The 12908-nt window shown below is 40.8% G+C and overlaps 1 protein-coding gene across 3 annotated transcripts in view; it reads left to right on the forward strand.

Moving 5' to 3' along the window:
* Positions 1–12908, forward strand: part of PLCB1 (phospholipase C beta 1) — a 682570-nt gene that overhangs the window by 620776 nt on the left and 48886 nt on the right. Inside the window, exons 32-33 of one of the 3 annotated variants that reach the window (XM_029220653.1) lie at positions 679–805; positions 1646–1667. The exons of 1 other annotated variant lie outside the window; for it this stretch is intronic. In XM_029220653.1, the coding sequence (XP_029076486.1) occupies positions 679–774 (96 nt within the window). In that variant the 3' untranslated portion in view covers positions 775–805; positions 1646–1667. Of the gene's footprint in view, positions 1–678; positions 806–1645; positions 1668–12908 lie in introns of those variants that run through there. One more of the 3 variants, XM_029220652.1, reaches the window with a different exon arrangement.

Consider the following 12908-nt stretch of genomic DNA (forward strand, 5'->3'; position numbering starts at 1 on the left):
CTGGCATCTCCTTTCCCTTTTATTCTGCTCTACTTTCTGGTGTTTATAGCATTTGTCACCTCTCATTAGGTCATTGAATTCTTTCTTAAGTGTGTCACTCAGCGTTGGTCCCTTCCCATTAGAATGTAAACTCCATGATAGCAGGGGCTTTGAATGTTTTGTTCACTGGTGCTCTTGAGTTCTAAGCACCCAGGAGCAATTCCTGGTTCATAGTTGGTGTTCAATACATATTTTTTGAATGAAACATGTCGAGGGCTAACAAAACTAATTTTGTGTGTTAAAAAATAGTTCTCTTTCTTGGAGAGAGAAAAGTAAAGCCATTAAGCTCAGACTCATTGGGCTGCATTGTTCAACTGCTGTCCATGACTCAGTGCAGTCTTTTCTCAGGTTTCTTGACAGTAGTGGGATTTTGTGGAGAATTTCTCAAAAGTAGTAGTTGTGATCATATTTAACATCTAATTCCTACAAAGGTAGAGAAGAACCAAAGAGAATTCAATTGCCAATTCCATTGCATTTGTGATGGGAAATGTTGGAGTAGATAAAGGAGCTTGAGGTTTTAAATCTCCATACTAAAAGGCACTCCAAGAGAACTCCCAGACAGATAATTTGAAACAGAAGATGACTCAGAAATCAGTTTCAATGTCACAAAAATGACAGCCTCCCTTTTTTTCCACACAGGGGGACGGTTCCTCCTCATTCTTGTCGGAAACTTGCCATGAGGATCCCTCTGTTTCCCCCAACTTTACTCCCCCCAACCCTCAAGCTCTCAAGTGATGACCAGTGAGACCGGTGTCCTTCCGGCCAGGTAGGACAGGATGGGAGGGGTTGCTTTTGAGAGAAGGGTGGCGTGTAGCCATCCGGTTTACAGGCATCGTGGACTTGCTCCTTTGTTCTTCACCCCCCCTCTCTTTACATTCCCGTCTTTTTCCTGCTATAGTTCGGGTGGGTGATGCGTCCCTCATCTTTACGTGTCTTCCTCAGGTATTTATTGCTTCATCATTGTTCTCTCTCCTCCTGACATAAATTCCATTCTTCCGTATTTTCTTCTTCTTCATTTGTCTTTTTGTTTCTCTCTTTGCTAAACTGGCTTCCCCTTTGACCTTGATCTTTCTCTCTTACACTCATACTATTATTTCCACTTTTGAAACATTTTTAAAATTCCTCCTTCTCACAGTACTGGTTTCCAATCATATTACCTTAAAATCCAGTGGGATTAAATTAACCCTCAGGGAGTCTTCTTGACTCACTCCACTCAATTTACCACACCCCTCCTTGTAAAACTACAGTAAAAGTCATTGTATTCCTAAACCATATTTTGAGATAAGGGGATAGCTCAGGAGTTCCTGATTCTCTAGAATCAAGAGCTCTTGAAAATATCTAACCAATAGGGATGCTTGGGCCAGGGGCTGCTGGCTAGAGCAAATTGAAGCTTGAAAATTAAAGAGGACTTTAACTTGCTAGAGGAAACAATACATCATGAAATCTATTGGATTCTTTTGCTAATAAGAAAACTAGACTATGCCATTGCAATGGGTGTATATTTCAGGGAGAAAAGAGGCTTTATAGTGATTATAAAAAAATAACTTCTATTCTGATATATTGAAAACAGGGTTGTAGTGAGATTTATAATGTTTTTGTCTTCAAGCACTTGTTGACTTGTGAAGCAGTGCAGTTCAGAAACATGTTGAAGAATTAGTGAAAACAACAATTTTACTGAGAAAGAGGTGTAAGTTCTTTCTCATCCTTTATATCAATTGCCACATACAGTGATGCTCTAGCTCAATTATTTTCATTTTGAATGAAAAAATGAATTACCTGGAGATCCTATGGAAATACAGATTCTGCTTCAGGAGGTCTAGATGGCACCTGAGATTTGTATTTCTGACTTGCTCCCAGGGAATATCCTGGATGCCACATCTCCAGGGACCACATTTGACTAGCAGGGATCTAGTATATTCCTTCCTCCTGGCTGGAGCACCTGGAAGGAAAAGCTTTAAGCTGCCTTCATGGTGTTTTATTGTATTTTAATTTTTTTGCCTAATCAAGAGCCTGACCCTTTGATATCTTTTTATTTTGTACTATTGATTGTTATACTAGAAAGAGAAGCAGAGAATGTCATTTGAGAGCTAAGCCACGCCCTTAGCTTTTAGCTATGAATTCTGTCCATGTCCTCCCAGCAGTGATGATCTCGTCCCTGTGGTGACCTTGTGATAAAACTCACATTGGAAGGTGGAGTGGAGGAGGGGTGAGTACTATCAATTTCCCCAGGAAGATGTCAGGGGGACCTTGAAGCTGTCTTCCTCATTGGTCTATCAATGTTTAGGCTACCTTTTAAGTCATCCATTATAAACATCATCGGATTGTGTTTTGCTGCACTTGCTGTTCCTGTCCTGGCATTTTTGAGAGTTATTGTGAAACATTTAACAACCCAGGTAGAGTATTGAATTCTCTCAGAAGAGGTAAATGACAGTGGAGCTCAGACACATGACTTGGGTTTTGTCTTTCAAAAAAAAATGCAATAGAGACATAAAGGTTACATTTGTGTCACTGTACTCCATAAGGCTTGTGATGGCTGGTTCACAACTTGTTTTCCGTTCAGAATGTCAACTGACCTTCCTACTTAGCAAAAAATTATTTTCAAAAGAGATAGATATTCCCACAATACCTGGACATTATAAAAAATTCTTTAGTCACATAGTTAGTTTGACCCCTTTAGCTTCCCACATATAAAAAGACAACATAAAAATAAACCAATTTCACATTTTCCATGGAAAAATAGGTCTCATTGCTAAAATAGAAAAAAAAAAATTACACTATTTTGTATTTGAAAAAGAACAAAATATTCTTCTTTTATAGCAGTGTACAGAAAGTATATTTCATACCATATTTAATATTTCCCCGAATGTTCCTTCCACACCTTAAACATCTCCATTGATAGACTAAACCTGAAAACAAAATGAATGAATAAAAAGTAATTGTACATAAAGCCATTGCACATTTGCCAGAAAAGAATGAGTTTTTACTATAAAATTGATCCCAAGAATACTCATCATATAAATACTTGAAATTTCACATTTTTTAATTTGTGAATGCAAACCTTCAGGGATAAAAATATATTCCTTGTTATCAACTAAAGATTAATAGGTGAATCTGAACAGCTTAGTCATACTTTTAACCCTGGTAACTTCTATTTTTTAATAAATACAAATTACTGTAGAGCAAGATTAAAAAAAAACATACAAGGATGTTTGCTCGTTGTGCATATATATTAACCTTTAGGTAAAGAGCTATAAAATGACCAATTAAAAAAATAATGGTGGGCTTCCCTGGTGGCGTGGTGGTTGAGAGTCTGCCTGCCGATGCAGGGGACACGGGTTCGTGCCCCGGTCCGGGAGGATCCCACATGCCACGGAGCGGCTGGGCCCGTGAGCCATGGCTGCTGAGCCTGCGCGTCCGGAGCCTGTGCTCTGCAGCGGGAGAGGCCACGACAGTGAGAGGCCTGCGTACCGCAAAAAAAAAAAAAAGGTAATAAAAATAAATAAATAAATAAAATGACCAATTTCTAAAAATGCTAATGGTATAGCTTTGGAAAATCATAAATTTATGTCAAGTATTAAGTGCTTGCTTTATTCTAAGCTATACCTATTTCAATAGGGAGTACAAATGCATGAAAACCACAGTTCCTACATTCAGTAAAACAAATAAAGAGCAATTCAAGGCCATAGAAGGACATTAACATTTTTTTCCTGACACTTAAATAATAAGAACAAGAAGAACTAACATTTACTGAGCACTTACTATGTTGACAAGCACCTTCTAAGCACATTACATGTGTCATCTTATTCTTGCCATTGTGCAGTTGAGGGAACTAAAGTTTTTAAAGGTTAATTACTTTACTAAAGTCATACAAGAAGTGCCAAACCTTGGAGACCCCATGTTTTGTGTCCTTCAGTTTTCTCAGTAAATATCAGAAGCTATGATTTTGTGATCTCGTTGTCAGGGGTGTGAGATCACTTTCTCACATTTCGTGGGCAGGCAAGCAATAAGGGTCCACCGTCTGTGCCTCAGTACACTCATATGTAGAATGGAGAGACTCCCAGCCTCTCTGTTGAAGGAGGCAGGTCTCTGAGTGGTGAGAAGGGGTAGACACCTATCACATATAACAAAGCCTGTTTTGTTTGCTGGTGGCACACCCCGGCCTCCACAAGATCATGACCAAATCTTGCCAGGGATTTAGCCCCCAAACTGGTCACAGGCACAAAGGAATTAACCATCATGGGCAGGATGTTCAAGTTTCTCAAAATCACTTGTTTTTAACAAACATCTGGGAGAAGAACATCTCTCAGGACTAGATGTTAGAAAACTTCCAGCCCAGTGAAAACAGACCTTACCTCCAGGAAGCCTGTACTTGAGAGGTGGGCAGCTGTTTTCTGTGTTCACCGCATCCAGCGGGAAAGCACTGCCAAGCAGAGGGGGGACTCTGAGGCATGGTGGTGCCTGCATGGGTGGGTTCAAAGGATTTGACACAACCTTCTTCGCTACCTGCTGAACATGCACTGCTCCCCTGTGTGAAGCATCGGGATTGAGGTCAGACACCCTCACCTCCTCCCAACCTTGACTTGCCTTCTCCCCTCACATCTCCACTCACAGGCACCCAGCTTACGTGTACTGATGCTGAGCTCAACCAGAGACCCAGTGGGCTTGCTTCTCTTGAGATCCCCTTCCCTCCACATTTTCTCTCCACATTCTCCCCTCTTAAATCCTTCTCTTCCCCCAGCTCTAGAACAGCATCCTTGTTAACTAACACCTACCTCTCCCACTTGAAAAGTCCTGTCCTGGATTATGAGAAAGAAGTTTGGGTCCACACTAGTCTCTGTGCCATGGTCTATTTGTATTTGTTAAGGGATCATTTTTATGGCTTTTGTTTTTTTCATTCAAAGAATATTTACTCAGCCCTACTATTTACCCTGAGGTTACTAGGAAATCCAAAGGAACGTTAGGAAAAGCAATATCTCCTTTTAGATTGTATCTACGTCTCAGTTAAAGCACAGAAAGGGGCTTCTCTGGAGCATGTGACAGATGACCCTGTTCTCCTTTTGCTCTGGAGTTAGAGTGAGGAGAACTGCTTTGGACTAAATCGTGAAAGATTTAAGCAAGAAACAAAAGTTTCCGAGAGAGGTAGAATATCTAAATACCTAAAGGGATTCCCAAGGGTTATTCTATGTCTCTTTGAAGATCTTTAAATGTGGCAACAAAGAGGCTGTCTGCAAGCAGGGAGTTGTGTACCAACTGGGTGACCTTTTTATGATCTCCTTTAGTCCATGAAGAATACGGTTAATTAAACTCAGAAGTTTGTCACTAAAATAATAGGTATGAGATCCAGAGGATTCAAGGTGTTGGAGGACTCATTAAATAAGGTTGCATAAATATCATGCTGAAAGATTTAATGAGTCCATAGGGTCAGTTATAGAACAATGGAGCATAGATGACCTAGAAAAAATAAATTAGAATCGATATTGTGCTTCTGAGTTAACAACTATAGATTGCTATATGAACACCTGAGAGAGAAATTCTATAATTATATCTTAATTCTACATGTTGGTTTTCTCATCCCAGGGAAAATGAAAATTGCTTAGTTTTCTTTTACTTGTCAGTAATAAAAATAAATTTTTATATATGTGTTCATTCCTGTGGTCTCTAGGAACCATGAATGCTTAAGTAGCTACAACTAGATAAATAGTGTCAATTTTTTCCTTTAAATCAACTAACATTTATTGAACGCTACTGCATAGCAGGCACTAGGCTGCATGCTGGGAAAATAAAAGGATGTAAAAAGATGCAACCTTACCAACCCCCCACCTCAAACTACAGTCTAGGGCAACACTGTCAATAGAACTTTCTGCATTAAGGGAATGTTCCTTGTCTGGGAGTCCAATGCAGTAGCCACAGGTATTATTTAGTATTTGAAATGTGATTAGTGCAACTGAGGAATTGAATATTTAATTTCATTTAAATTTAAGTGTAACAGCAGTATGGCTAACATATGGGCGGCCCAGGAAGATAAGATGCTGAATCTAAATTTCTAATGTAATGTACCTTTCTACAAAGGATTTGTGCTGGGACCAAACACTATGATCATTATTATAATAGAGCTCTTTACAGGGGAGGAAGGGCTGACTCTTCTTGGGGAAACCAAGGAAAGGTTCCCAGAGCTGGTAGCCTTTGACCTACAGGAGGAAGTGGAAGTTTATCCAGCAGAGGAGCAGGTAGGAAGGAATTCCTCATGACATTATGACAAAGCCTGAGGTGCAAGGATCACGTTACTGCTGTGGAATTGCATGTAATTTCATAATTCACATGTTGTATTAGTTAGTCTGTGCTGCCATCACAAAATATCTCCAACTGGGTGGCCTAAACAAGAGAAAATTATTTTCTCACAGTTGTGCAGTCTGAAGTCCAAGATCAAGGGGCCAGCAGGGTGGTTTCTGTGAGGCTTCTCGCTTCCTGGCAGGTGGTGCCTTCTTGCTGTGTCCTTACATGGCCTTTGACCTGCAGTCATGCACAGAGAGGGAGAGAGAAAGACAGAAACTCTGGTGTATCTTCCTTTTCCTATAAGGACACCAGTTCTATCAGATTAGGGCCCTACCCTTATGACCTCATTTAACCTCCTTAAAGGTTCCATCTCCCAAAACAGTCACATACAATGAGGCTTCAACATATGAATTTTGAGGGGACACAATTCAGTTCATAAAACATGTTTCAATAAGCAAATATCTTCTTTTCTGTTTTTCTTATTTTACCCCGGGAAAGGAGATACATACCTCACACTCAGCTCACACACATATATAGAAAACTATCACCTACTGATCTAGCATCCAATGATTTTAATCCGTGTTTTTTATTTGTCTATTAATAGATAACATAGAGTTCTGGAAAATTAACAAGCAAAAAAACATCTAAAGCAAAGTGTCCACCTCTCAGAACTCGAATGTAATTAAATATTGCTTAAGCAAACAGCAATAATTTTCCTTTATTCTCTGAGGACAAACCATTGATGAGCTGGAGCTGGTCATACTATCTCAGAGGAACTCATTTTTAAATTTTCCAGGAATTCTGTGAGCCAGTTGTTAAACACAGACACTATTGAAAAGTAAATTATATAGATTTACAATTAAACATATCATACTAAAAGGGATCTATAAGGGAAAAGAATCCATATAAAATGGAATCACTTTGCTGTACACTTGAAACTAACACAACATTGTAAATCAACTATACTTCAATTTAAAAAAAAGAAAAAGAAAATGAAACAAAAAATAAAAACAAAGGTAACAAATATCCCAAACTCACCACTGCTAATTAATTAAGACATTTCACTATTGCCTGTGCCCTGGAGGTAAGTTACATCTGTGGTGCCTGTAGGGTCACTGCAATGGATTCCTACCACACACCTCTTCCTAGCTCTTTGTTCAGGGTCCTCACATTGGTATCTTGAAATTGGCTACAGTGAGTCTATTTACACCATGGAAATCAACAAATGCCACAAACCAGGCTCTTTTCTTCCCTAGGAGAACAGCCTATTCAACCTTCACCAGTACACCACTGGCACAAACCTTACTGTTTTATGGCATAGGTTTTTCCCAGAATTGTGCAGAGTTCCTTTTGCAAACATTATTACCCGTCCTTTGTATACAAAACCTTCTACTGAAACATCATTTATTACCTTTTTTAAACCTTTTTTTTTTTTTTTTTTTTGCTGTACACGGGCCTCTCCCTGTTGCGGCCTCTCCCGTTGCAGAGCACAGGCTCCGGACGCGCAGGCTCAACGGCCATGGCTCACGGGCCCAGCCGCTCCGCGGCATGTGGGATCTTCCCGGAGCGGGGCACGAACCCGCGTCCCCTGCATCGGCAGGCGGACTCTCAACCACTGCGCCACCAGGGAAGCCCCTAAACCGTTTTTTTCTAGGTTTCTTCCACCAGAGTCAGTGCTGCCTTGCTGACCTATGAACTCTCAAGCCCAGCATATATAAAATATTTCGGGGGTGGGCAACAGAAAAGTCTCCTCAAACCTAAGCCTAGCATTGACATCATTTTTCTAACCCATTCAGCAATGTCTTCCATCCGAAAATTGCCTCAGCTGTAACATAATATCCCTCCCACTGCTAATACTACCCCACAGCGAATACTAAGCTAACACTTTACTCGTTCGTTATAAAGAGGCCATTTTTTTTTTGCGGTACGCGGGCCTCTCACTGTTGTGGCCTCTCACGTTGCGGAGCACAGGCTCCGGACGCGCAGGCTCAGTGGCCATGGCTCACGGGCCCAGCCACTCCGCGGCATGTGGGATCTTCCCGGACCGGGGCACGAACCCGTGTTCCCGGCATCGGCAGGCGGACTCTCAACCACTGCGCCACCAGGGAAGCCCCTAAAGAGGCAATTTTTTTTCTCTGCTAAGTTTTAAGTAACAATAAATGAAATAGAATAGAAAATTGCTGGGGTAAATAACAGTTTTCAGATGAAGTTTTATTTTCTGTAGGAAACATTTCTCTCCAAGGTTGCTTTTATTCCAAGTAAAAAGTGGCACAGCCTTTGAAAATGAAATGCCAATTCTCATTCAATCTTTTATTAAAACTACAATTAAGCCACACCTGTGTTCTCTAAACTCTGCAGCCCAGGAAGTGAAAGTGACTTGTCTGAGGTCACAGAGGGACAGCACTCAGTGCCTGCCCACATCTTTCACTCCAAACTGACACCCGGTACCTCTTGCTTTCTGACTACAACCATGTTCATTTATGATTTCTTTTATCATCATCATATTGTATGAGGCTGTTATGAGGGTGATGAGAGAAGAAGATGTTCAAGCAGAAAAGATTAAGTGACTTGAAGTTTTCACCCATTCTCCAGGTGTAACTTACATGCACAAAAAATTGAGAATCATGAATCTAGGTTGAATTGAAGCATAGGATGGATAAAATCCTTGGCATGGAGAAGGAAAAAAGAAAGGATCCCAGGACTTAGTTCCAGATAACTCTTCATTTTAAGAAGTCTGGTAGAGGAAAAAAAAGCCTGAAAGGGACAGAAAAGGTACAACCTGTGAGTTGGGAGGGAAACCAAGAACAAAAGGCATTCCTATGAAGGCAATGATACATAGTGCCTGCACGACTCAGTAGACGCTACTTTAGTGACCACGTGTCCTTTGACTTTAGTGACCAGGAGGTTATTGGTGCCCTGGGTGTGAGTGAGGGGTCACGGGAAATGTGGGAGTGGTGCAAAACAAGAGTGGAATGAACAGGAGGCAAGGAATAGGAGATAGCTTACCTACCCCTCTTCTCGAAGCCTAGACTTGAAGAGAAGCAGAAATCTGAAATAGTAATGAGGGATGTCAGGAATTGGGGGAAAACCCATTTGAAGAGAGATGAATGAGTACTTCTAACCTATGGTCCAGTCTAGTTTATCATGAGATTACTAAATAACATGATTGCCAGGGAAGATTGGGGAAAAAGAGATTTCACCCATTTACTGGTTGGCGGGGTTGTGTTTTCCTCTGGTGAATCAGTATTCAGCAGAAGGACAATATCTTAATAGTGTGCGACATCAATTATCCAGAACTTTCAAGAACAATAAAGAGCTTCCCTACACACTGTTTAAAGGTTAGGTTGTTTTCTCTTGCTGTTTAGTACGTTGATTGTGATCTTCAGAGCTGGCGCAGAAGGGCACAGAGCCTGCATGGCTGCCACACGAAAGCATCTATAGATCAAGAGACTTTCACATTTACCATCCTGTAATTAGAATTCACTCCGCCTTGTGTAGCAGTGAAATTATTTTGCACATGATAAGCTGATATATTTTCTTTTCCTTTTAAGCTTCCTCCTTCCCTCTCTGCCATCCACCCCACCCCACCCCGCCCTGGTGGAGTCATGGCTCCAGGAGAGGCAAGGCTGAGACTCCCTTAAGGAGAAGACCCTCGTTAGCAGGGCAGAAATCTTGCAAAAGTGAGATTTCAGGAGAGGAAAAGATTTCTCCAAATTTCTTTAGTTTCTTTTAACTCCAGGCCTGAAGGGCTAAGCCTTACTAAACACCCACCCTAGCACTCAGGATGTGACAAGAGGAAGAGGAGAGCCTGTCTTTTCCAACCCTAGGAATTGTGGGGAAAAGAAGGGAGAGAGGATAGAGCAGGAGATAAGATGTGTATGTTACCTCTCTGACTTCTACTCTCTGGGCTAAAATCTGGAAGATTCTGGACAGGGCTCTTGGCTCCCATATCATGTGTGCCTTAGAAGGGACAGGAGCATTCCTGAGTGCCCCAGTGATGGGAAACAGTGGTGGTGAGGGGGCCGGTGGAAGCCTAAGAACAAGACAGAGGTCCCGCCAGGTCCATTGGCCCAGACCATGGACTCAAGCAGTGGCTACCAATCAATCACCCCAAATGGCCAGTAGGCATTTGTCCATGGAGAATTTTAGAACAGCCCCTTCACAGCAGAGACCTGTGAGGATGTAAGGGAAGCCTGCCACCCTCTCTTCTCCCACTTTGAAGACACAGAGTTCTATAGAGACTTAGCCACCATCTTGGGAAGCTAAAAATGGGAAGGACATCTTTGAAAGATTGCACTTTACCCAAAGAGACTGATTTATGCAAGAAACTTTTAAGACCAACCCTATAGGGAGCTGGAATTTTTAAGCAACTCTAAGGAAATTGTCTAGTTCCTTTAATAGTTAGAAAGGCTAGGACAGCTCCCCTCGCTGTCATTGGAAAGGCTAGGACAGCTCTCCTCGCTGTCATTGGAAAAGCAGCTCCTACACTTCCAGGGAGAGTGGTTTGGGGAAGTGTTTCCACTGTGACTTAAATGACAACCATTTCACGGGCAGGCAGCTCAGGGACTGCGGTGGGCAGTGCCAGCCACTCAGAGTCAATTGAAAGGGAATAGGTCACCTGGGAGTTTTCTAAACTGATTGCAGGTTTCCTGGACACCGTGTCCTCTCCTGACCCAACATCTGCTGTGACACAGATGTTTGTAATGAGGTGAATAACAAACAGTTTTGTGGAGATTGGGTCACACGGGAAGAAAAGGCACCCTTGCCCTGGTGGCGCCCACCTTTTCCTGTTCTCTCCTATCATTTTCTCTACCAAATTGAACTTTGATCAAATACTTCAGCAAGATTTTTAGTCAAAACCTGTAAATACACATTTTTCGAAGAAGATTTTTTTGCTGTTTCAGGGCTGAAAATTATGCTTAGTTCTGCTGAGCTATAACCAGAAATTTGTTTTTTAATGTCCATTTCACATGTAAGAGCTCAGAATATCCTTCTGTTAAGAGCAGCTCTAAAATAAAATATTCCTAATAGACAGATTAATTAGACTGGCTCTTGACAGCCACTGCTCTGGTGTTATTTCAATGGATTTATCCCACAGGTGTATCCATAGGTGAATGTGTGTCCCTGTGAGAGCACAGAGCCAGTGAAGCTTTCCGTGTGACCTGCCAGTATCCTCTCCATGCTGACATGACCCCTAGAACTGAGGCTCAGCTGGGGCTTTCAGAAATAATCACTTCCTTTTCTTTAAACCTTGTGCCTAAATATATTGTTCAGTGTGTTGGCAGAGTTTATCATGATCATTTACATAACTACAATTCCTGCATATTTAAATCCTACTGGCAAACTAAAATGTGAAAAAGCTATTATGTGAGATTTTACAAGAGCCCAAGATGAAGAATAAAGACACCTAGGATGGTCCTCAACTGCACTGCCCTGCTGTCATTGTGTTACCAGGATTCTGGCCTTCAGGAACATTCTATCTAAGGATTAAAGCTAATTTAGTTGGAAAACCTAGAGATTGTATATTGAGAACTGTTTTATCACGTAGATTTCTAATCTTGAAATTATAGTACTCGCTTATCAAGGAGTAAAATAGAAAATAGGTTTTGTTTTTAATTTTTTTTATCTCTTGAAACTGGAGGCAGTGAGTTTGAAAGTAGCTCTCCAATCCTTCATCTGTCCATTTATCCATCCATCTATGATACATACTTGCATATATATATGTAAACATATTTTATATATATTTTAAAATATATATTTTATCTATATTGCACATATTGATATATATGTAAACATATTTAAAAGGCAGACTTACTCATTGTTTTGGTACATATCTCTAATCTAAACAAGCCTGTGTTGGTACTTAGTAGTTTATTGTCAGTGAAATTGTATTACAATGCAATACGATAAGGGTATGAATGCCCCTAAATAGCCTCTTGCCCACTTTGAGCTTTGCACCATGTGTATTACCTATCTCTTAAATTTGTTAATCCATTGAATGTTTTTTTTCAAAACACATGTAAATGTTATTACACACATCCTCTACTATGACACCAACAAACAGATCCTCAAATGAGCACACCTCTCTGTGGCTTGCTTCACAGCTATCCACACTGGCTATCCAGGTATAATGTCCATTATTTTAAAAATCCAGTCCCCTTTAATTTCAAATCACGTGCTTCCCTTCTCTGTTGTGCAGATGTCAGATAAGTGTGATTTCTGCTGTATTGCATTGTTTGTTCCAGTCTTCTTTCCTCTGTGTTCCTTTCTTTATTCGTTTTCAGCTGCTATTAATTTATACACAGTTAAAGGGGGAGGGAAGCATATTAATTGAAAACTTGATTACATAACCTTGAGGGTTTGCTTGCATGTCCAGGAATTCCATTTCCCCTGATTGATTTATCTGCCCTGACTTAATAGAGGATTTTTCCACTGGTCTGACAACATCATGTGTTCAGACTCTGGTGTCATGCTTTGTTATTCTCATTATTCACACAAAAATGTGTTGATGGGCTGTGGACAAATTAAATTTATAATCATCCAAAGGTGGGATAACAGAGCTATTGCTAACTCTGGTGATCCTGAGGTACAAAATT

The sequence above is a fragment of the Monodon monoceros genome, unplaced genomic scaffold (genome assembly GCF_005190385.1).
Source record: "Monodon monoceros isolate NGI ecotype Baffin Bay Population unplaced genomic scaffold, NGI_Narwhal_1 Super_Scaffold_13, whole genome shotgun sequence".
In the NCBI taxonomy this organism is placed as follows: Eukaryota; Metazoa; Chordata; class Mammalia; order Artiodactyla; family Monodontidae; genus Monodon; species Monodon monoceros.